This window comes from Cyprinodon variegatus, unplaced genomic scaffold (genome assembly GCF_000732505.1).
Source record: "Cyprinodon variegatus isolate N-32 unplaced genomic scaffold, C_variegatus-1.0 Scaffold118, whole genome shotgun sequence".
NCBI lineage: Eukaryota > Metazoa > Chordata > Actinopteri > Cyprinodontiformes > Cyprinodontidae > Cyprinodon > Cyprinodon variegatus.
The window spans coordinates 1,130,802-1,157,258 of NW_015150571.1; the positions used below are offsets into that span (position 1 = coordinate 1,130,802).

The 26,457-nt window shown below is 37.2% G+C and overlaps 1 protein-coding gene across 2 annotated transcripts in view; it reads right to left on the reverse strand.

The window, feature by feature from the left end:
* Positions 1-26,457, reverse strand: part of unc13c (unc-13 homolog C (C. elegans)) — a 168,437-nt gene that overhangs the window by 126,595 nt on the left and 15,385 nt on the right. For both annotated transcript variants that reach the window (XM_015375423.1, XM_015375422.1), the window contains exons 3-9: positions 20,726-20,748; positions 20,086-20,132; positions 16,897-16,975; positions 12,225-12,230; positions 11,960-12,031; positions 2,745-2,964; positions 1,389-1,616 (exon numbers count right to left, since the gene is read on the reverse strand). In XM_015375423.1, the coding sequence (XP_015230909.1) occupies positions 1,389-1,616; positions 2,745-2,964; positions 11,960-12,031; positions 12,225-12,230; positions 16,897-16,975; positions 20,086-20,132; positions 20,726-20,748 (675 nt within the window). The remainder of the gene's footprint in view (positions 1-1,388; positions 1,617-2,744; positions 2,965-11,959; positions 12,032-12,224; positions 12,231-16,896; positions 16,976-20,085; positions 20,133-20,725; positions 20,749-26,457) is intronic.

The following is a 26,457-nucleotide window of genomic DNA, read 5'->3' on the forward strand; positions in this document are numbered from 1 at the left end:
CTTAACATCTACAAAACACAAATTTGTAAATGTCAAAGAAGGCTTGACATACCAAGAAGGCAGACAGCTGCTAAGCCCGCAGTTACCAAACACACTGCTGGCTTATTGATTTAGTCAAATGCTGAATTTTTCATTTAGATATAAGAACATCAAAAACTGCCATTGAATTCACATCAACTTTCTTTGATCCATTTACACCATATTATTCAACACCACTTCTTCACAGTGGGTAATCTTTTTCTAATCTGTTATTGGACACAGACTGAAATTCACAAAGCCAGTGCTGAATAGGCCTTTACCTTCAGGAAGAGATACCAAATAAAGTATAAATTACCCTACTTATTTCCACAATTTTTGCCATTAAAATAGGAAACTAAACCCAAATCTAATGGGAGAATACCCCCCTTTTCATGTGTGATCTATATATTTAATTTCTGCAATAGATTTAAGGTTTACACTTCAATCCACATATGCACCACAAACATGCCTAACAAGTCAATAAGCCAGCTTCAGGTTCTGTTGTGGTGCAACACTTACTAAATATTTCAAAGGGTAATGTCTTAAAGTACGCTCAAGACTAACATTAAGATTTAAAAAACAGGAATTATCTTAAGGCAACATTACAAATAGTAAAAATAGTAACAATTCTTCATTTTAACTTGATCATTAAAAAGAAGATGGACTGAATCCATAAAAAATAATCAGAAAATATAATAGTATTTGTTTAAGGTAATAGGGGTATGTTTACTGTAATAGGTTCTTACATGTATTGCTAATTTATATTTATCTATTTATTCAGAAAAAATCAGAGACCTGTTTTTTCCTGAACTTGATTAAAAACATTTATTTACATAATAAAATAATAAAAATAATGGGTTTTAGGTTTTTTGTTAATTGGGAGTTGTGCCTGTGCTGACTTGCCACAAACACCCATACTTACTTCAATTCAATGTAATGGGCAGGAATTATAACAATTGACATAAATATAACACGTCTCTCTCCAACATGCATGCCTAAACAAACACAATGCTTGTCGTTTGATGTGTCTGTTTATTTCAGCCTTTCCTGTAATTAAACCATCCAACTGCTTATCTTATATCTGTTAACACAGCTATATCAAAATTTCATAAAGTCCCACTCCTATAAAAAAAACTGCTTAATTAATGTAAAATAATTAGAAATAGCATTTATCAATCATTATAAAAAATGTTTGTCATTTCAGATCCCTGCTGGCATTTTTCATGATTGAAAGAAGTAATTAAAAGCTTATGTTCAATGGGTCACGTACAGCATCATTAGGGAAAATACATACAAAGGCATGGCTAAGCACAAAACATTGACTAATAGTCTGAATAGTGAGATTTAGTTCATTATTAAAGCAGGCCAACCTGTTATGGTGATTTTGGCAGACCACTTGGACGTTCCATCCAGCACAGCCTGTTTGGCTGTCTTCAAATGGGAGGTAAATTCTTCTTTAGAGACCTCAAACATCTCCTGAATCACCTCAAACACCTCAGGTCGGTTCTTCTCCCTGATCTTCATACGCTCCTTCATAGCCATGATGATATTTTGAGTCTTGTCTTCTGCTCCATGCTTCGAACTTTTCTCCACGGCCCCTTAAAAGCGGTCAAAAGCTTTTGTGAGATAAATGTCTAATCCACGTTGTTAATTTCAATCTCAATTTCTTAGTAATCTATGCAGGTGTGTGCTCTTTAGAGAGCAGTTTATCAGATTTAACGTTTGTCTAGATAATTTATTCTTCATAATAATGCCTATGAGAAAAAACAGGTACATGTAAAAATAGCCTTATAATATTATCTGATCAGAATATTTTATATCAGATGTGTGGTAATAAGAGAAGATTGGAGTAAAGATAAGGATAATTCACAGCATAAAACATTTTGTACTTGTATAAAAATATATAAAACCAAGAGTTTTATAACAGCCGGGGTGAGGATAATCCACTTAGAGCGTGAGAGCATTGCTGAAGGGACCATCCTGAAGAGTCACGTTGTTCATAGTGTGTAGTGTTCTACCCTGTAATAACAAGATAGTGCCTGAAAGACAAAGCTGGCTGGATGCTGTAAAGAGTGGAGTGGCTCACACTGGGACAAAAATGCAGAAAGTAGCAAAGGGTATGAGATGTATGTATTGCATAATCCAAAACAGCGTAGATGTTTTGGATTATGCGGTACATAGATAAGAGAAGAAGTATGTAAAGATGTTTAAGATGCACCAAGATATCAGCTATTGCTGTTTGTTGCAGTTTGATAAATCACAAACAACTGATTGACCAGTTCCAAACTCAAAAATCTGAACCTTTTCAGGGGAGTATGCCAAACCTGAGCAATAAATAGTTAGTGGCAAGGACAAAACTTTGGTTTGGAAGATGGTAAAAACACTCAGTTACATAATTTTCTATATCAGTTAGACCAAGGGTCTAAAACCGGTTTCAGAAAGGGCCGTGTGGCTGCAGGTTTTCTTTCCAACCAAGCAATAGCACACCAGACTCCAGTCATCTCATCAAGTCATCATGTTCACATTGCACTCATGACGTGACTGGAGTCTGGTGTGCAATTGCTTGGTTGGAAAGAAAATCTGCAGCCACATGGCCCTTTCTGGAACCGGTTTGAGACCTCTGAGTTAGACATTTAAAAATAAATCTGGAGAAACAAAAAATCTTTAAAATAATTACATTTTTTAACCTCCGGTCTGTTGCAGTATAAAATTAAATAACTTCTTACTTTGTAAACAATCTGCATTGAGCAGGTCCTGGCACTTCTCATGGCATTTAACACCACACTCTGAGCAACGCATGCCCTGGCGGGCGATGCCCCACAGCAGACCTTCACACTCATGACAGTAGGTGGGAGCAGTTGCCGTCCACACCTCAAAATTGTGGGGTGTAGTCGATGAAATTGGGTAGATCAAGGCCTGGAGAGTCTTCTTGAAGACATGCAGTTTCTAAAAGTGAGAAAACAGAGAAAAAAAATTAGAAGTGATGGCAGTGATAAAAAAAATAGGTCTAGGAGAAACAGAAGGGATTCGGATGATGTCAATAAACTCCAATGGCACCCTGAGCGGGGGGGAAATGTGTTTCATAAAACTTCCTGAAGTTAATAAAAGCAAGTAGTAGCTAAAATACTATTTAGAGATCTGAAGCATAGTGTCAAACCTACAGTATTTCTCAGGTCGAGAAAAGATGAAAACAAGGAAAGTAGAGCGTGCTGATTTTCGAACAATAAAGTTAGTTTAACTTTTCTTGAGTCTAAACACAAAAGCATTTTAATAGCTGATTTAAAAACATACATTTTCCATGTGCCTCAACTTAAACCTTATGCCCCATTTACAGTGATAATCTGAAATAGATCCATGCCGAGCTTGGACCAAACTTGGATCAGTTAATCATGCTGAGTTTGGTTCTTACGACCATTTACACATAACGCTAGCACAGTTCCTCGCCTCCTAGTGGCGGTCCACGAAACTACAGCTCTCAAGGCAGGAATTGCACAAACAAAAATAGCGGGACCTATAACATTCAGGAACTTGTGCCTGGATAGCGTCCTCTGCCCAGATTTCAATCAGAGCCTCGGTCTCGGCATCATCCCAGGTCACACCACGCTCTTTTGATGCCATTTATTGTAAATAGGCTGAGAAAAAAGTTTATGTTTTGAACAGGTGAAGAGATCAATGAACTATAAAGCCAGACATGGCGGAAAACCCACGGAATGAGTCAGCTGACTGTAAATAGAAGATGACACGGTCTTCTCATGCACTGTTTGTTATCAGTTGTGTCTGGCACAGTCGAGTTCAGTTGCGTTCCATTTACACTCAAGTTATAATTATCTCGTTTACTGTGCTTGGACCGTTCTCGGCAGGGTTTCAAATGGGTAGTGTAAATGGGACTTTTAAGCCTGAATGCAAATATTTTACATATACCAAAGATTTCAAAATCTTTGATTTAAACCCCGGCCGTCACTGTCTTGATCTCTATGTCCTTGAACAAAATAATTCACTGTATGTTGATAGTAGTAGAGGGCCTTCTGGCTCCTGTGTACAAAAGCCTGATTTCTATCCAAGGCAGCTATGGCTACAATGTAGCTTGCCACCATCAGTGTGTGAATCTACTGTAGTACAAAGAGCTTTGGGGGGGCCTTGGTCTTGATCAAACACGTGTGGGAGAGAAGATTTATCTCCTTACAGATTTCTGTTATTTTTGCCTTATTTAGTTTAGCTGCCTAAGAATGCATCACTTAAATCATTTAAAACATTGTAGGCCTCTAAATTCCTCAGTTAAAACCAGGGTTCATGATCCAGTAATCCTATATATACTCAAAGAGATTCTCAAAACCTATGAGTGTAAAGCAAACACAGGTTATAAGAAGAAAACACAGAAAAGAAAGAAAAAAGGTCAGACATGATGCAGTGATGATTTGGTAGTACTTTGGCACTTTAAAACCTGGAAAACGTGGATTAACTGATAGAACCATGACTACTACTCTTTACTAGAAACACTGAAAGGATAACTGGCCATTGTAATGCTCAGGCCTGCTTTTTTATGCAGCAAAAAAAAGTGTTTTTGCCTAATCAGAGGATTTGTGGTTGGAATCCCTTTAATGTAGTTGAATTGAAACACCAACTTCAGAGAAGCAGGGTATTTTTTTTACACTATGATGTAAAAAATACAAGCTGTTGGTCATACTTGAAGACAGTTGGTTCTGCCTCAAAAGCAGGGCTTACACTGTGCGAATTTCCCAATTGTTGTACGCACCTACAGGTTTCGTCGTACAGTCTGAGTTCACAGCTCACAATGTATGTTCTCACACTTAGACTCGACGTCCTGATGCAATCGACCTGCACACACTATACGTCTAAAAACCACGTCGGACTCAGCTCTGCAGTGAGATGGCGCTAATCTGACTCGTCTATCCAGAAGCCAAATGAGTATCAGAGGAATAAGAAGCTCACTAGAGTGAACTGCGCTCCCTTGGCAGTTTGTACAATTTTGTGCTGAAAGCGCTAAAAAGAAAATTCGATTACGTATTTGGACAAAGACCTGGCTGATAAAATGTAGCTACTACGGTCTGTCAATTTTACAGAAAAAGCTCCATTTCACTTTCACCCCCACCATGCTTCTGTGTTTACATCTGAGAGGAAGAAGAAGAATCCGTTTTTGCGAATGCCCACTGAGCGATTTCCCCACGACAGTCCCCACCTCACGATTCCTGATCGGGAGGTGGTCGTGAGCGGCTGATTAAACCTTGTTTACACTAAACGATGCACGATCAGGCTGTAAGTTGGGCAGATCGGAAAATTCCTGCACGATTGGAAAGTCTCCCTGAAAAGGGCACAGTGTAAGCCCGGCTTAAATAGGTAAACGCTTTAGGGGGAAATCTCTTTTTCACGACTGCACAAGTTGATTTTTGGAAATCGTTACTGTTAAAAACTGAGGTAATCTTTCATGATAAAACCCCTTTGATAATATGAAATATTTAAAGGTGAAGCAAACATAAAACACAGAAGAAATATTGTCAGGCAAATTCTGTTTCATAGCCCAGTGCATTTTCACTCTACCTTCTCTTCAAAGAAGTGATCTTACAGATAACTTTTTCGAACATAACCTCCAGGGGGCTTCAATGGTGCTTTCTTAGTGTCTCATCATCGATTCCTTACATTAGCTCAGATTAACAGCATCTACTGTTTGCAGGCTTTGTCTCAATTGAGTGGTTTAGTGACTAAAGCAAATAGTAAAGTCCACAAGAGACATGTCCAGACTAATTGCTGCATAACAGAAGAGCTTTAATTGAAAGTTTCTCTGCAGCACTTTTGCCATCTACAATGACCAGAAAATGGACACAGACTTGCCATTCCTTGAAGGCAGAATCAATGGATGTTGTAAATAAGGTTTTTAAAAGTGGGCATTATCTAGATTGGGAGGGCAGGCAAGAAAAAGAGAGAGAGTGAGAGATCTGTGGAAGTTAAATCCATCTGCAAGGGACTCTTTCTTTACTGTTTCTGACCTTGTGTGCTCACCCAGACCTCTGTCTTCTGCTCCCTACACACACTCACGCACAATTTGAAATACCCACACTTGCAGAGATGATTAAATGACATGGTGGGTACAGTAAATGGGCTACAGTAAAGCTTTGCTGACACAACAGACTGTCCAATGCATAAGAATCTCTAATAAAACACAGAGACGGGGTGACAGGGAGATTCCATATTTAATCCGACAACCAAGAGATGAGCAGATGTCAGAGAGATTCAGCAAAGATAAGCACATATGTGTGACTACGGGGCCGCATTTGGAAGTGTACTTCTTCCTGAATGTTACGCTGAACAACACTGTGTCCAGAAGAGGAGTAAATTAAATGAGTTTGGAAAACATGCAGTACTCTAAATTTCATAAAACAAACTGTTTTAGTCACTGTGTGAACATAAGCCCTATGTTAATGTGTCTTTGATCACTGCCTGGATAGTGTTTTACTCTCACAGTGTGATTTTTTTTTTTTTCTCTCACTCCCTCTGTTTCTCTGCTGTGCAACAGATATGGGGAGAGATTTGCATGTGCCAGTCTGATGTGTTATCCTGTGAGGTAACCCTGGAGAATCGTGCAAAACACTGCTAGACATAGACAGCTGCAGCTTGTGCCTGAGAGCAACAAGACAGAGAAAAAAAAATCTCATCTCCTCCTTTCCAATTTCGCCACCTATTGTCCTTGTCAACCACTTCATTGACACTGCTAGTCTCACCCTGTTTCAGTCGTCCACATTAGGCCTTAACTTTTTTGCAGTTTTCTCCATAGTTAAATGGCAGGGCTTTTTGTTTGCCATCACTTGAACCGCATATAAGAACATCACAAAGACATTAGCATTAAACAGGAATGTTCGGTTTGTATTAATGGTACCAATGATACTTACCAGCGAAGAGGTCTCTTATGAGAGGTTAACAGATATTAGGCTAATGATTTCAATTGCCCAACTTTACACTTACAGATTAGGGTGTTAGTTATCCTAACCAAGCTAACCTAGTTGATATCAATACAGAAAGCTAGAAATATATATATTATTATATATTGTAATCTTCATCGTTCTGTTTTGTGTTAACTGTGAAAAGACAACAACATTGTTTATAGATGTAAGGGAAACCAGGTTTTATCACTTCTTATCCAAAAAAGCAAAAACTCAGTCTGGATGGTTCATTTTTAAAACACTTAATTTAATTATCTTCATTGATAGAGGGACAGTTCACAATAAAACTACCCTCAAGGAACTTTAAATATTCAATTTAAACTTATTGTTTTTTTTTATGTCTTTGGAAAGCCAATAGATGGACAGTTAACACAAGCTAGAGACCACATCTGGGTCTCTTGAAAAGATTACATGTCAGTTAACAATTTTGTTCTTGCATTATAAGGTAAAATAAACAGAGGCCAATGGAAGCAATGATAGACAATCAGCAAAAAAGTTTTCCTCAGTAAAAGGGGAAAACATTTGGAATCCATTGCAAACAGATTTCCATCCTACTTATTATCATTTTAAAAAATGAGGCATAAAAAATTGAATGAAACAGAAAACAACTTGCAACTATTGATTTCCAATCAGGCAATTTCCAATCACAGAAATGTTGTAGTCGTAATTGACTCTTTATTTTTATTTCATGTAGCAATTTACAAGGAAAGTTCACAAGCCCTTTTTTATTTTCTAATATGCTTTTCTCTTTAATATGTTTAACCATGGCTGGTAAACATTGCCCTGCAGCAAGAAGGTCTCATTTCTGGTGTGGGGTTTTTCTGCATAAAGTCTGCATGTTTCCCTGTGCATGTGTGGGTTCTCACAGGGTACTCCGGGTTTCTTCCACAGTCCAAAAATATGCCTTTTAATTGGCGTCTCTAAATTTTCATTAGGTGTGTGTCTGTGGGATGGTTGTATGTCTCTGCATTGCCCTGCGACAGACTGGCGACCTACCCAGGGTGGACCCAGCCTTTCATCGACAGACTACCAGGGTTATACACCGGCCCCACCGGGACCCTGACTGATATGCGGGAGAAGCGGGATGGATGAATGTATGTTTAACCAAGACCATTAGGCTAATGTGTTTTAAAACTCATTGATAAATGAACCAATGATTAAAAATGTAGCTAATGGAAGCAAATAGTGTGAATTCTGACAAGATCACCTTTAGAGTACTGTTCTTACATTTGCTTAGCCTTCACTGAGAACTCAGAAATACATATAATCAGGTCAATGCTTTACAAAAATGGAGATCATATACTCTTCAGATCTTTATTGTGGAGTCAAAAATTCCTGACCCATATTATTTCTACTGCAAGCATTTTTGTCTCAGCCTGGCACATTTTGCTGCTAACAAGATGTCTGATAATACGTGAGCAGACTTACAGGAGCACATCGCATCTTATTTTCAGACACTCGTTGGCTTCTGTCAGGTTGTAGCTTCCTTCCTGCTCTGGGAAAGTCAGTGCCTTGCCTGGGCAGGTAAACACAACCTCTCCATATGTTGACAGGCATTGTTAAAAGCCTGCTGTACTCACGACACATGCAGCTCATAACATGGAGTGGACACACAAGCAGCTATTAGGCCCCAACAGGCAAATTCCCTTTCTGCTCTAAAAGGCTGATGCAGCGGAAACATGACAAAGAAATAACATAACATCAGAAGATTTGTCACCACATCAGTAATAAGGGGCATTTCCATCACATTTTCTATACAAACAATTTGATATAAACTGAAGATAAAGCACCAAAGCAAGCAGCAGTCGAAGGAATAAAGCACTTTAAAAAGATTCAAACATTAATCCAAGGACGGCTGTTTGTTCAACATGGCTGCCGGTGCAGAGGCACAATAGCCAGGGGGTGATGATGATAAATAATGTTCTGCTCTGCCTTCTTTCATTCTCTCCTATTTTTTGTATTTTTCTCAATACTCTTTGTTTGTTTTTTCATACTCGTCGCCTCCCCTTACTCCTTTACAATTAAACAGCATGGTTTCAGTGCATTCTCCCAGCTCTCACTGAGAAACATTCTGCTGGACTTAATGCAACTGATAAAACTCTGACATCTGCTTGTCCTACTTACCAAGAGCACACAATCTAAAGCTTTTCTCGGAAGCCCGTTTGCCTCAACCAATTATAAAACCACTTCCTCTCAATGCTCTAAATCAGAATCCCTAGATGTTAGCCTCTTGGTACAGCACAGACACCAAAAATGACCAATGGGCAGCCTTTTCAAACATCAGATGAGAGCCTACCTAATGCACATTGTTTTTGCTTTATCAGCCTTTTTGTACATTTCCAATATTACCAAACAAGTAAGCACTGTGGTATAGATGGCACAATTCCTGAAGTTTAGCCTATAAATATTAGATCAAGTGTGATTTAAGCATACACAGATGCGATTCAGTTTACACAAACTAAAGGACACATTGAGATCTCATGAAGAGATGAAAAGTGTGCAGTATGTACAGAGCTCATTTAAATCCAGTAATCTTGCAGGCTTAACCAGCTGCTTGCTGCATATCAGCGGTTATGAAATTGTATGCTTCTTTTTCCTACTGAAATGCCGCTTCCTCTCTCACTGTTTGCCTCCTGTTACGCCATCTCCCCTCAGGGAGGGAAGAATTGCAATCAATTAATGCTGAGATAGCTTTAGAGGTCAACACAAAAGTGTCTCACACCATCGGCTGAGACATTCTGCCCTTTCTCCATTGCTCAGTCACCCGCACTGCACAGTTTTTGTCAAGACGACACACCATTGTGTAAATAAAATGTCACAGATTAATTTCTGAATTCAGCCAAACTGTTAAGAGCACGGGGGCCAATTTAATAAACTGCAGCATTTATCTAGAATCAAGATTAAGAAAAAGGACAGAATTATTGCCTAAGTAATTGGGACACTAGCTTTTACACACCAATTGACTTTAATGACATCCATTCTAAGGAGATTGGCATTTAAATAAAATAATATAAACGGTATATTTTAATCTCTAACAGCTTTGGCTTTTCTGAAAAAGCTCACCCCAAGCTTTAGCTTTTAAAATAATATTTTACCATTCATGCGAAGCATTTTTGAGGTCTTATATTGATGCTGAAGGAGAATTCTCAACTGAACTTTATCCTGCATTGCATCTTGCATCTGACTTAAAATGTGCTTATAGGAGGAAAATGATCAGTGCCCCAACTGCAGGTTGCTCTGGTGTGTGCCAATAGAACTGATGGAGACTCCTGGATATGTGTTGAAATTTGTAAAGGAAAACTGACAGAAAGTCTGGCTGCTTCCAATTTAAACATGTTTTCTTGCTGTACCCCAGAGGATTGAGAATTTTCACAGTCATTTGTCCTATCTTTGCACAGTGATGTCAGGAAAGTAGCATTATTCTTAAAAACATCAACACCAAAACCACCCATCATATTCCCAGTGAGGAAAATGTTATTTGTTACTCAAGACCACAAGCCTTCAATACTACATGGTTCAGTGGAGCTACTGTGTGCTTTTTACCACTATATGAAACCCTTAGAACTGCATTTAGTGAGGCAAGGTTTAAATACAGCTGCATTGCAACAAATAATATTCAATAAAGCAGTTGACTTTCTCTTCTTAAAGGTATAGAGGACAATCTTTTATTTTCTGTTGGATCATCTAAAATAGTGGTCCTCCTACTTGTCAATCATTCTAGTGATATGTTCACGTAAGGCCGTCCTATGTGCTCATCTCGTTAGCTATCTTTTTGCGCGTGCGCACTTTCAGGAGTATATCTGTGGTGAGCTACGGTTTCAGACAGTCATAGAAGCTCACATTTCTGACTGTGGTTCTTTTAAAATGGCTGAGGGTCGTAAGAGAAAAAGTGTCTATGAAGAGTATGAGAAGAAAAGAAAGGCCTCAGAAGAGGCAGATATATTCCTTTCCTCACAAAGCATTATGGGATGCTGTCAAAGCAGCCCACTGACGCCATACTGTTGGCTGTCGCTACCGACAATAACAAAGACGGTGCAGGCACCGTGCAGGGAAGGAGGGATTACGTGACCAACCGGCAAAAAGTATTGATCATCTGTCCGAACGGTCAGTTAACTGAGTTCACTATAAAGTCCCCACTCTATATACTGATGAAGGAATTTAGGGGTTAGGGAGGTCGTTTGGCCACAGTAAGCTTGTATGAGCTATGAGAACAGAAACTTTAAAACAGAGCATGCACGAGGATAAATGGGCTCGTGCACACTCTGGAGCGCGTGAAGAGGGCGGGTCTTTTAAAAAAGTCATGAAAATCCTCAACAATACCTTCAATATAATCTGAAGGCCTTCGCTTTAAATATCTGGAGACATTGACTCTATAAACATATAGCAAATCCTGCTAACCTGTGCACAGTTTCCCATTTTGTACTGATGGGTTGTTAATTCTTGTATTTGCTTTCACTTCTAATGATATCGCTGAAATTTGGATATGTATAGCTAATTAGTAAAATTATTCTATTGCACAGCTATCTATCACAGTATGATGTTTCAACTCACTTCTAAGAGCAGGCCTTTTTTTGCTGTCCTAATGGTTTTGGTATTACTGTGTTCAGTGTGTAAATAAGTAATTATCTTTGCTTTTGTTAAGCCAGTGTCTATAGGAATTTCATTAAAAAATGCGGCTGTTAAAGTTAGCCAATATTAGTGGCACCTTAATCATGGTATAATAAGCGTAGCCCAATGATTCGGGACTATAGGACTATTTCTATAGCAAGAGGGTTTTGTTTTTGTGTAAAAACAATTAAAGTGTTCTGCATGGCACGAAGATGCTCTGTTTTCTCTAACAATGCAAAACCAAAACTGCTATTGGGCCTAAATGGCAACTCTCACCATGCCCTTTGTTTGCCCTGTGTTAAACTAAGGACCTGCTTATGGTGTATCAACTCTTCAGCAACACGGTAGATTAAATAAAATAGTGGTTTCCATATACTCACCAGTTCCTCGTTGTTCAGTGTTGATCTGTTCACCAGAGCAAACGAGATGCCTGCCTTTCGAGCAGTGAGGGTCTAAATAGGGAGCGAAAACAAAGAGAAAAATATCAGGGGCCACTGTTGACATGGTTTGATGTAAATTGACTTGTTATTGATTTTTAAAGTTTGATTTAAAAAAAAATAAAACTATATAAAAATGATTTAAGCCACAGAAAACTACCAAAAACTTACATTTAATTATTCTGTAAACGAAAACAAGTGTTCTTACCAAAGCCTGGGATTTCCAAGTGTTCATAAACAGAAATTAAAAACAAGGAAAGAGATTATTTAGACAAGGTATATATGAAAAGAAATGAATGAAAGCACAAACAGCTGACAGAAATTACTTTTAGCCCATTATTATTAAGCACAAACGTGTCTTAACTGCCATGCAGGACTGCTGGTTGGGGTATAGAGCTCTCTAGGACAATTTGGCTATCCATAAAGTGAAATTATCCAGCTTTTGCATTATTGTTTGTCCCCTCATGCAGTGGACATAACTGTGCTGCAGTCATGCTTGGCATTTCTATTCATTTGTCTGTTGGATGAAGCTTCGATAATATTTTCTGCTGTCTGCTCTGTGCATTAGTTTGACACAAACAGAGACCCACAAGATGCACACATTTATGTATGGTTGAAGCCAGCTGTACACACAAACATACTTTCAATAGACACACACACACACAGTGCTGTGAAAAAAGGACTCGCCCTTCAACAGATTTTCCTCTGGTTTTGTTTTTCTGTCTCACTTCAGTGTTTTAAACTTTTATTGCATGTTTCTTCAATGTTTTTATCATCAAACAAAGATAATCATTCAAAAATAAATCACAGTTTTTAAAGCAAATGTAATTATATGATAATGATCATAACGTAATTATACCAACAGTGTAATAATTGCTTTTAGAGCAACAACTTCCACTAAGCTTTTAGAATAATTGGTAAATGACATTTTTACATTGGAAGAAATTTCTTCCCACTCCTCTTTGCTTATTGCTTTAATTAAGCAAAACTGAAAGGTTTTTGTCAGCATGAACATTGAATAGGCAGCTCCAAAATCATAATCCAAAAGTGCCTGAACTTGAGATTGCAAACTGATGTTAAAAACTGTTAGAAAGTCTCCAATAGGATTTTTTGATTGGGAGACATATCAATGCCAAGTTTACACTGAGGTTTTTTCCAAAGGTATCTGCAATCATGTTATGAAAAATTTAAGAAGCACTACAAAAAATTTTAATCTAAATAAATCATTTCTTCTTAAAATAAGTGCATTTTTCTTGAATTGGAGAGGTAAGTGAGAAACTTTGCTAATGAAGCAAGGCAATTTACGTAAAAAAAAACGATTGCATTGTCTTATTTAAGTGCATATTATCTAATTATCTTATTTTAAGGGTGAATTTTTTATTTATTCCTTTGGCAAATAATCCAAATAATCTTCCATTGGTAAATACTCTTACTTTAAGACATTTTTACATTTTGCAGTGACTTTTTTTTCTTTTATTTTTGTTTATTTTGTTTTTGAGGGGGATCATCTTTTCATGCTAATTTACCAACATCAATTTTAAACTATGCAAATGAAGTCTGCAGTGAAGTCTCTTGTATCTATCAATCACTGATATTTATACATTTTCCAAGAACACCACTACTTAAAAAGTTGCTCTATGCTCCATATTTTCTCCAAATATAAACAACATTTCGGACATTTCTGATCATTAGCCCCATTAGAAGATCATGTTGCTTTTTGAGATCTTCAGCCTACTTTATGTTGTTGGACGAAGCCCCATTCAGTGACCGCTTACTTCTAGGCATTGGTTGTCTTGGATAACTTTCTTCTCATCTATATGAAATCCTCATTTGAAAACATCATTTTGTATGGATCAAGAAAAAATGCTACCCAAGTTTGATTATCTTTGTGTGACAATAGAATTTAACTGATCAATTGAGAAATTAAAGTGCAAGATAAAATCAAAAACAGAAGAAATTCATAATTTGGTTAAAACTTTCTTACAGCAATGGGACATATATACACACTCTTCTACCCAAACAGTTAAAAACTTACTCTAACGTGTACCTGTACACGCCCAAACAGAATATACATAGATCAGACACACACACACAGACTGATACACATATGTTAATTTATTATTATAGTATATTGCACTTGGGTAAGCATAGATTAATAGGTCCCAGACTGAGGGAAATTATATAACAGAGGAATGCAGACATGGACAGCTTACGGTACTGGATTAGTCTTTACCACGACCCTCTCGTCTACAAACCCCAGCTATGGTAAAGATCCATGGTAGCCATGGAAAATGTAGGAGGGATTGTGACCTCTACATGAACTGTGAGTGTTGATGTAAGTGTATCAACATGCACCAGCAGTGCTGAGGTTGCTGCAGGCAACACAATAAGACATGTGCATCCAGAGGTAATCTCTCAGTGGTTTGAAAATGGATGAATAACTGTTTTATTTTTTTTTATGTTGTTTGGTATTAAATTTCCATCCCACCATAAAATCGGGAAATCCCTGCTGACCATTCCAATCAAAAACGCTGTTTCTGCCCTGAAGCAATCACACAGCAAATGGGGGACATTGACAAAGGAGAGGCATGAAAGGGGGACCAGTTTGTTTGCTGACTACTGACTTCATCACACGTGTAAAAGGCTTGCTCATTGTCACTTTTACATGATTTAAAAGCCTCACACAGTTAAATCAGAAGTCAATGAAGTCTCTCGCATATATTTTTGGGTTGAGTTGTCAACATTTCAAGAGAAATATCCCATCCTACCCCCCCGCCCGCCCCAAACACCTGCAGAGCAGCAAAAGAAAACAGCTGGTGAGAATCACCAAGGCTGAAATCTGACAACTCACTGAAAAATATCACCCATAGCTTTTATGGGTTGATGTAGGAAATGGCAAATATACACGTAATCCAAGAAAAAAAAAAAGAAAAAAATAATAATAATTTGAAAAAAAACGGCAACCCATACTTACCAAGACATTGTTGGTTATTAAATTTAATGAGAGATATGAACAAATACAGCATCAACTCATGTTGTTCACTGTGGTATAAGCATTCAACAGCATTCATGTGTTTGACATCAAGCTGCATTATCATCTGCATAAAAATGCGTTTTCTATAATTTCAAGTGAAACTAGAAAAGATTGTCAAGCAGATCTAATCAAAAAGTCTAAATATTGTTTGTTTTTCCTAAAAACACACAAGATGAGAAACAGACAAGTGTAAGACAAACACATTTTGTGGCATGTACAAACAGTTACAGACAGAACAGATATGAACCTAACTGGCATCATGACAGTATGTTGTCTCTTGGAAAGAGTAACCATGTGGCATAGTGCTAAAATGGGCATCTCCAACAAGCTTCTCTGTGGGATATTTTATGACACATAATGTTGCAATAAAAACAAATGGTGGAGCATCACTTTGATGAAACATCTTAAATACTCATTATGGGCTAATTAATCAAGCAACAGTCACACAGCTTAGGTTTTACTTCAAATTCCTACACCTATGGAGCATATAGTCTCTGTTTAAACAGAACCACTTTAATCTTCACCTGACATTTTGTATGGTTAACATTGTACATTATTTAATTTATATTAGTTTATATTCAGAACTTTAGAAAGTGATCCATTTCTTTTGATTGTTTTTGTTTGCTCTCAAACAGTTATTTCTTTTTTCATAATGAGCTCATTTATATATAGCAGGGGAAGCTATTCAAGCCATATGCAAAAACGTAATTGCTCCCTAAACTTAATGACTGGGACTACCAGGCTTAACGGCAACATGTGCCAGTAAGCATTTGTGATCATTAGCAATGAGTCTTCTAAGTCACTGTGGATTAAATTTGGCCCACAATTGTTTTGTAAAAATAGTTCTGTTCAGCAATACACCATAGGAAGGTTGAACAGCCTGAACAGTCATGCCACATAATTTGATTTCAGTTTCTTCTCATAGTTTTTCACTCTTTGTCGTTTAAAGATGAACTTCTTAGGGGACTCCAGATCATAGTCTTGTTTTAGAAAACTATGCCAGAGCTTAGCCTCACAAAAATAATGTTTAGATGACATTTGCTCTCAATATGCTTCACTGCTGAACCCAAATGCATGGTACAGTAACAGCCACTCAAAATGGCCCTTTCTAGTCAAAAGCCAGACGAATGGCAACCAAATATCAGCAAAATCCCCTCCAACTTCCAGCCACTGGACTTCTAATGGGCGTGCATATTTTTATACTCTGACTCCACCTTTTCACTGAATTACAAGGTCTGACCACTACTGTATTATTTATCATATTTACATCTCTTCTTCTTTATGCTGCAACATGATATTTCTCTTGGAAAATCTTATAGCCTGCTTAATGTTTTTAGATAGGTGCTGCCGAAGTCATTTCCTGTTTCTAAAAGTGTGGCAATAATTTGGCCTGGCTAGTACACTTGAACTCAGCCTCTCAAAAAGAAGTTTATTTAAAATCAATTCATGTAATTTGCATATGGTGAGGTTTATGCATTTAAAGCTATACTTTAAAATTAATTAGTTAATATCTAAAGATTAGAAATAGTAGGATAATTTAAAGCATTGAATAATCACACATTTGCATTATGAAAACTACTTTGTTCTATATACATGTATGTACGTGCATGTCTGTAGGAGTGCATTTTTCAGTCGCTTAATATACTGTCGTATATAGTTGTTGCAAACTAACTTTGTCATATTAAAGCAGACTGGCATTCCATCAAGGTGTCAGTAAAGACATTATTGTGCTCAGCAGAAACCAACACTTACACACTACAGCGTTTCACCACTGTGGTAAAACATAGGGTCACACTGATAGATTTGACATAAATCACATGTAACGTTGTTGAGGCAGATGACTCACCAGGTCTCGGACAAGAGGCACTGTCCTTTTGCGGCGTAGATCTGGCATGCTGTCAATACCATAAAGAATACTGCCAGCCCTGTGGAAGTGGACAGATTTAAGGGGTATTAATATCATAATAATGCCTTGCTGAGCGAACAATACTACTATGGAGAGGGGGCTTGATTTATACAGCCAATAAGAACCATGGATCATGCCTTCTTCTGAACCTGTTGTACCCCATATTCGCCTTTCTTTGCATTGTGCAAACCTCATACCATACAATATGATGAACATTTACTGTGAGGATCCAGTGTAGCCTCAAAATACAAATTTCATTCCCTCCTCTCTGTCTTTTAAGTGTGGTTTTTGTCCCCTGCTCAGTTCTTCTTTCACAGACTTACTTTACTGGCATCACCTTAACTGTCACTCAAAGCCTCTTTAATGACCTCAACATGACATCGAGGCCCCAATGCCTCCATACAGATAAAGCTCCTAAAGCTTTTCTGTCAGCCTTTATCGTGACACACTGAGCAGGCCTTTGCTCTGGGTTCTACTCTTCCAATCTAAGCAATCCAAGCAGCATATAGCTGCTTAGCAGGGGTATAATAAGATCTCCTGCCATCTTGCAACATAGAAATGCAACGACATTTCTTGCAAAACTAAAGACTTGTCCTGTAAGCCCTGTTCTGATTCTTTCTGTGTAAAACATCATCCAGTGAATTGAGAGAGCTAATTCATGTTTGAGACTCCTATTTCAGTGTAAAAGAAGGTCATTTTAGGGTCATTCTCCTAAAATCTGTTGTATTATTTTATTGAAGAAGACGATGTGACAACTGAAGTATTGAACAAAACGAAACCAAACTTTAAATCGTTTGTTTGGTTGCATTTGTAAAACTGGGAATAAATAATTGTAGAGGTAGAAACAACATAGAAATAACATCTAAACTTACTGGCAACGGAGTTAACCATTAGCTGCTAACAACAATAATGTTGGCCTTTGTTTAAGAGATTTGCACCAAGAAAGGAGCTCAATTTCTTAAAACACTGAGATTTATGAAAACTTTTTTTTTCTTTGTTTTTTGATATTTAGGCCATCTTAGACTTTGACAAGCATACAAAAGAACACTATTCAGTATTGACAGATTACTTATGTTTTCAAAGATAACATGATATATATTTTTTTAACTTCACCGTATTTCTAATCAACAAAAAAGCATCATTTTAATACGTATTGCAAAGACTTTGTATTATCTGACCCCAGATGTGTCTCAATATACTTTCTGCTAAGTCTGGGCCATTTGAATTTAGCTAGGCTTAATGAGCTGATTTCTTCTTGTAAACATTTTTCTTTTGACATTTGATGATGCACTTTTTAGGTTCAGTTTCTGCATATAAAGGAGAAATCTTTCATCCACTCTTAGAATATCATGTTTTCATTGCATGCCTGAAAAAAAAGGAGAAAATGGAACCATTTTCATTTCATTTTTCGTGTAAGGTACAGAATTATACTAAGAAAGATTGACTGAGTGTGAGTTATTTTGGTTTATAAACTTGTCTTAACATCTTATTTTTTTTTATTTCTTATTAATTTCTTCCACTAACTTTGAGGATGTTTGACTACCTGAATTGTGTTGCAGACTGTAACCAGTGTAAAATAATCTCAATTTATAAAATTAATGAACTTGGTTCTTATTTCAGCTGATTCAACTCACTGTCTGTATTTCATGAGCTAGAAAAGAGGGACCGTTTGTTACATGAACAGTTTTCCACAGATTTTGAAGAGACTTTTTGTAGATTGTTCCTTTAACGGCTGTGTGTCAGAATCTTCAGCTATAGTTTAATTACTTGTAATTAGCGGTTTCTGTTTTTCTAACTCGAGCCTCTCCTGCCAACACTGACTGGCTGAATAAGATGCAGATCAAAACTTCTAGAGAAGTAGAAGCACTTGTCAAGAGTGCATTTAATTTACAAGAAAAGCACTGTTTTTGGATCCAACAAGGAATAAAATAGGCAGAATGCAAAAAGTTGTGGTCATATTGTTAAAATGTAAACTAAAAGACAAAGATCTTTAACCAATGTTATATTTAATATTTAAGACAGCTTGCTTTTTAAATTCTATCAAAACAAAAAAGATAAGAGTTTGGAAGACAAAACAGTACTTTTACAAAAAGATGGTTACAGATGATCTAGAGAAACTTGGCATAAACTGAATAATGCATTTCCCATGCTCTTCTCTTTGAATTTTTACAGGGCTGCACAATACATTGTGTAGCAGTCATCACAATAGAATTATGTTCAATATCTAAATAGTAATATTTGGTTGGCTGCCAAGTTTGATGTACTTACAAATGAAACTATTATTGGAAATAATACATTTGAGAAGATAAATGCATTTCAATTTACTTATTTGACACTGGTTCTGCTTTCCCTTTAGGGTTTTGACTGTAACACCCAATAAGGGAAAATTCAATGGGTTGATCAATAAATGTTGTTGTTATGAATTCAACAGATAAGGAAGAATTCAAAAGACTATCTTCTTTTATTCAAGCCTGATAAACCAGACTAAATGTGAGATTATATGTGTAATTTAGTCTGGCCCCGATATATGAGACATCGGAAGATTGTTGATGAGAACAACCCACTGTCTGTCAAACCATGTCTGTGCCTATTGGCCAAGGCTCTGACCAATGAGTGCAACTGACTGTGACGCAGTAAGCGCGACAGAAAGCTGGTGGGGGAGTGTAAACAAACAGCCTGTTGGTAAAACGGCAAATACGTCCTTCTTAAAATTGAATGAGTGTAGAGCCTCTTCCTGCTCACGTTTCAAGAAAACCCCAAGTCTAATCCTTCCAAAACTGAGTCAAACAAGAACTGTTCAATAGTTGTTGCCATCTTCCTTGTTGTGCTTTCTCTAGCGTCACGCCCTCAAAACCCGGCCTGCTTTGCATTCAAAAATTAAAAACACATCTCTGCGTTGTGAATGGTCCACCAGTACTAGGACCTTTGCACATTTCCACATTGTGAAGGCATTTATATCTGGGATTTTACTTTCTAATGTGCAACAAAAAAAACGGGTCACATTATCCCTCAGTTAGAATAACTCTTCACTTTCAACATTTTAGTGATGTGTATAAGGGTGCATTACGATAAAAAGTCCCATTTGTGTAATAGTTAACTACTCAGATCATGATTTAAGCCACAACTTACCCTCCAGTCTGCAACCCAAGAAATTTGGGATCCAAAATACTGCGAGGCTGCAGAAATAAGAAACATAGTGTAAGACTAGGAAAAAAAGGAGACCACATGAGATAAAACACAAAACAAAACAGCAGCAAAAGGAAAACATAAAATGTATATTTTAACAAAAATTGGGAAACTGCATGTCATTTCAGGACTGGATAAATGACTAGAGAGGCGTGAGGGCAGAGAGAAAGGAGGGAATCACCACAGGCAAAGTTCAAATTATTTCAAAGAGTGTAATTTGTAGTCTCAAGACTGAGACTTTTCCTGCTCTATATGCTTGAGGCAAGATTTGCCTGTTGTGTAACACCTCCTCACTGGCCAAAAGCCCATTTTAAAACACATACTTAATAAAATGTTGAATAGAGATATAATTAGCTCACAAAGACTAAAAACGGGCACATGCTGCGTTATTTTCAATAAGCACAAATTTCAACATCCCAGATTTAAAAAAAAGAAACACAAACAGTAACAGTTGTACACACTTACATAACAGCTAGGACACAAAGGTTTCTCACCACATACAGTACATCACACCCAGTTACATGCACATGCAAGGGAATTACAAGTCTCCAAATAGCAGTATAAAAAAAGAAAACAGTAAAACCTGAGTATCCAAAGCACTGGTGTCTAAAGAGGAAAAAACATGACAAGAGGAGGAAGTGTTAGGATGGATTAACTATGAAATACAGGCACTTATACAATCCACTTTCCCTGTTACATGAAACTGTTTTATTTCTGAAACAACTTCTGCAGAAATAGAGACAGAGTGAAAAAATGCCTTTGGGAAATTAGCTTTAAAAAGAAGAATACTTTAAAATGAACAGAGGGGTTTTGTAAAACTGGGATTTCGAGGGGGAAAAATGAAGACTTGCAGGATTCAATATTTGTCAGCACAACATCCCCTACTTCCAAGGTGTAAAAGATTATATCTTTCAGTCAAAAAACACTAGTGATAGATCACTGGCTAGTATTTTTACTATACTGTATAACATTAATTTAAGTAGGTCTACTGTACATGTAAGGGGCTAAAAGTTGCTGTGTTAAAATCAGGAAAAAATTAGCAAACATAAAAACTGGAGCATATTTGGCTCACACCAAATGGTAGTAGTTTGATGACTAGGTCAAAGCATTGCCTAAACTGAAGTTCTTTCAGGGTGTTTCTGCTGTACAGTGTACAAAAATTAGAACAGTGTTGAACTGATGACTAGGTCATCGTTAGTCAATCCATATTATTGGTATTGAAGGCAGCTTCTGAGAGAAAGGTATGAGTATACAGAATTATCACTGTTTGCGCATGTCACACAAATATCCAGTTGCTTATGGATGGACTGGCTGGATGTGCTCTCTTTCATCCTCTGACATGGGAGCTGGCTCGGAGCTCGTCTGCGTGGCTGTGTGTATCCTGGAATGGATCGCCTGTGGAGCTAGTTAACAGTTGCCTTTTGTATCTCTGCTTCTGTCTCCTTGAACCCCAGTCAGCCTCAGCAGATGGCCGCTCACACTCAGTCTGGTTCTGCTGAAGGTTTCTTCCTGTTAAAAGGGAGTTTTTCCTCTCCACTGTCGCTACAAGCATGCTTAGTGTGAGGGATTGCATTCGAGTTAATGAGTCAATGCAATCAATTGGTTTTCCTTAGATAGAAAACTTTGAATCAATTTGACTGTATGATCTGGTGAACTGTAAAGTGTCTTGAGATGACATGTGTTGTGAATTGGCGCTATAGAAATAAACTGAATTGAACTGAATTATGCATTATTTAGATAGCATATAGAGAGAGCATATAGAGAGAGCATATAGAGAGCATATAGCATGGGTACACAAAGGGAAGAAAACTACTGTACAGTAGCTTTTAAAAGCAATGTTCTTCTGATGAACTTTCTGCTCAACCATTCACTTGAATGTTACTTTAAAACATCCCATTAACTATAATAATTTCTCTTGTGAATATACATGCTGCCATGTAAACTGTATTGCCTCAGGCCTGTTGTAGCGAGATGGTCCCTATAACAAAGCAAAGCTGGTGTCAGGAGGTGTTTAAGGAGCCAAACAATGAGTTTAAAGTGTTGACAAGAAAACCTGTGCCTTTTGGATTTCTATCTAATGTAGCATGTTATTATCTCCACAAACAAGTTTAGTAACGTTACAGGACTCAAAGACTAAGATAATGGCTGCTCTGGCACATCTTGAAACTACTTACCACTGCATCTATTCACGGGCCAAGTGGAGTCCATAAGGTTCAGGGTGGTTTTTTGGAACAAACATCTAACTAGCCTAATTATTTACATAATTAGCAAAGCCCACACTAATATATTGGGCATAATGCTGGTATAATTTCTTGGCTTATTATAAAGTTTTTATGGTTGAGTTAGAAGCATAAGAAAGAAAATATGAAATTGCTGTCCTGGGTTACCTGTTTTTGTCATAATCTTTTGGATTTTCCTTTTCATGGGCTGCCGCAGCAAGTCAAATGTCTGCATCTAACCCGATCTTCTGTATCTTTATCCATGTGTGACATAAGTCTGTATAATCAGGATATAATGTGTTGCTAAGAGACCACAGCTGCTCACCAGAGAAAGATAAAATAAGGATTCCGATTAAATAGCCCAGCAGGATAATCTTTGTCATTACTTGCTTTATAAACAAAAGCAAAAGTCCCTGTAGTTTTTTCTGTATTTCTATTGTGCTTTATCTGTTATATTATTCTTTATAATCAATAAATCTTTATGTGATAATAATATTGAACCTGCAAGGTTATTGAGAGAGAAGTGATAGTATGTCTATATATATCTTTTTACTATGAGATAACCCAAATGGAAGCGCTATGATGCACAAATTGCAATAAATGTCTCAAAGTATCTAGATTATAGGTACAAATTAAAAGGTTGAGTTTAATAGAGATTTATTTCTATTTTTTTTTTTTTTTATCCAAGCACATTGCATTTTTAATTTTCCTTTGGGATTAATAAAGTATTTTTGAATATTCCTTGTGACATCAAATCTGAAGGTAAGCTCAGGAACTGCATCTCAAGAGGAGATGAGCTGCCAGTCGTACTACGGAAAGTAATCAACTAGGACCCTTTCAGCACAGCCTTACAAGATAGAGGCATTTCTTTCCCACTAAGTCTGGAACAGCAGCAGATAAAGCCAGGTTACAAAGATAGCCTATAGGCTGAGGATATAAACCTCATTTCACAGGTGCCTTAAATCTGTGGAACAAAACTGTAATTGATTGATAGAAACTCTTGGTGTGTGTAGAGGTACATTTGTGAAGGTTTGCTTGTGTTTGTGTGTGTTGTTGAGGTGACACCAGCAGTGGTAAATCCTCTGTGTCGCTGCTGATACACGTGAACACACAGCACACAGATCACAAATCAGTGGAACAGGAAAGCTTCACCTGGCCGCTAGTATTAGCAGCACTGACCAATGCACCTCAACACAACCAGGAGAATGGACACACAAACCTTTTACATATAGATACAAACACACATGTATTTCTGGGGGGGGAAAACTGTGTCTCTGCACCTTATTTGTAATATGAATGTGACAAGTGTTTTTCGTGACACTTTTGTTTGTTTTACAGTTTTTTGGTTGTCATTTCTTTGACAAGGTATGCCACACTCCCAGTCCAACACTTTCAGCGCTTACAGGCACAGAGGTATTTCCAAGCAGCTTCAAAATTACAGGGCATAACCAAAAAAAAAAGGAACATGTTCAATGAAAGTCACAACAAAAAACTGAAGCTATTTTACCCTTAGTTTCTCAATTTAAAATCAAAGGTACACAAGGCCTAAGAATTCCAAATGTACAGTACCTTGCAAACATTCCTTTATTGTTTAAATTTTTGCAGTGATGGTAAAACAACAAGCTTCAATGTATTGCAGTGGGAGTTTTTGGGACAGATCAACACAGCCTGGGACTAAAGGGTTCATGGTTGTTAAACTAACACCGGTGACACCAACTGGCAGTACAACTATAAAGTAAATGGATTCCCATAATGTTAAGTTTAACTTCTGTAATTAATAAATTTGAGAGCTGAGTTTTGTCCAGGGGTTAAGCTTGAAAAGGTTACGTCTAGACAAAGGGATGTGAAGTTTTTTCAAAGACAGTTCGCCTCTCATCCAAGAATTTTCTTCAGTTCTAACTAGTAGTGGGAACCACTGAGATTAACCATTTCAAGCTTGACCAAGACCTGGCTGACTGAGAATCTTCATATCCAAGGTTTAAGTAACCTAGAAGGGTGAACTACTGCATATCACAAAACAATTTAGGGCCAGCACACAGTGCCAGGAAGACCTGCTTGTAGTGTATTTGTAACACTAACTTCAGCGCACAGTTATGAAGTTGAGTGTACAGTGAGATCGCTGCGCAGCTCAAATACGCTTGTTTAATACGTGTGTGGTGCGCAGCTTGATAAACTGTATGCAGCCAAACAGCACCAGCCGCAAGTATAAAAAGTGTTTTTTTTCCATCTTTCAGGATTTTATTTTTTTCAGTTTATGACATTGATATAAAACGTTCTTAGATTTAGATCCAGGTTAAATATTTAATTATTTCACCACAGCTATATAGATAGATCCAGATCAAAAGGCACATAGGCTGTTCTTGACTAGTTTTCTCCTAATACCTCTGTAAATGTTTCCTTATGAAATAAAAAAAAATGTTTTCTCTTTAAAATATTTAAACATTTTGGTTTGCATTTTCTTTAGTTCTGAATTTTCAATGCATTGTTAAGCAGTTTTGGAGGATCTCTAAAATTTGTATTATCAAGCCCTGATGAAGCGAGCAAAAAAGAATAAGATACAGTGCAAGTTAAATATCATTACCTATAATCTATCTATCAATCTGTCCTAGAAGAACTCTTGATGCCTGCTGCCTAGTTTTCTCAACTAATATTACTCGGCCAAAACTATACCAAAGTAACTTTTAATTCTTTCTTCAACTTATAGTAGCAACAACAATTATTTGCAGGATAAAGAGAACAACAGAGCATTGAGAAAAAAAACTATCTGAATGTTGGTTTCTTACAGCACCTGAATTATTTTACAAAGCCATCTATGTTGTGAAGTCCTACACTTTGTTCCTACATGATGACGCACACAACACAATGCTGCCTAAAAAAGTTGGGTCCTGTTTTCTTAACCTGACATTATTCAATTACTATATAGAAAATTATACTACCTTAGGAAACCTTTTAACAAGAAGGAACTTACAAGTATGTTTACTATCTAGTAACTGCTAGCTATGATAGCTTACTTTTTAGGTGTTTAATTTAAAATATATAATTTGTCCATGTTCTCCCCCATACTACTTTAGTCAAAATCATCAACTGGATGGAATTGTGTAATATCCTATGGATACGCCAAATATGCATGTTTCAAGTCCACACTTTAGTAGGAAGTGATGGACTAAGCATAAAGAGGGTCTACCTCTGATGCTCCCTAGAGAGCAAACAACCAACTTTACGAGCATCAGACCTTTATAAATATTCCTAGCAAGGCTGACCTGGTTACAAAATACCCTTGAGGGGTGTAAATTAGCATCTGAATGCAGACTCTGCTGTAGTGGGTTAAAGACAGACGTAAGGGTAGCAGCTCTGCTTGTACTCCCTTCATAGCTCACACTCAGACCTGACAGAACTCTTTGGAGCATCAGCACAAGGGGAACAAGCTGGTAACAAGGGATAAAGGCCTGGATCACATAAGGAGAAGTAAAACAGATGCGTGCATTAATAATTCACTCTTGGAATGTAGTAAAATGGATGCAATTAGGCCTCAAAATCTTCTCATCTCCAGGATTAAATGTTAAAAGTGTATCCATCCATGAAATGTGTTTCTGAATGGAAATAAAAAAGGAGGAAAAAATGATTATGATTTTGAAAATTTTGACAGAAGAAAAGAAAATACCCGTCTTAATCAACAATTTGATGAGGATGATAAAGATAATCAACTTAATTGGTCAACACAAATGTACATTAAAATCTTTTGATCTCTCCATTTAACCCATCACAAGCATCTAGAGAGCTTTGTAAGGTTGAGGATACTCAGGGAGCCAGAATGGCAGGCTGTGAGGCTTTAGCCTGGTACTTACAGCTTTCTTGAAAATGCAAGGACTGTACTCCAAAAAATAGGTCAATCATTGACGTCTGAAGACATCACAACCAACAAACTTTAACAATTTGTGATAAATTCTTTTTCGCTGCCCCCCACTGGTATTTTGATTACATTTGATTTTACTTAATGACCATATGAACTCAAAGCCCTTTAGGTTGTTGTGCATCACTGTCATCACCCTAATATACTCCCTCTGCAGATTCTCCATCATGTTCTCTTTCAGTGACT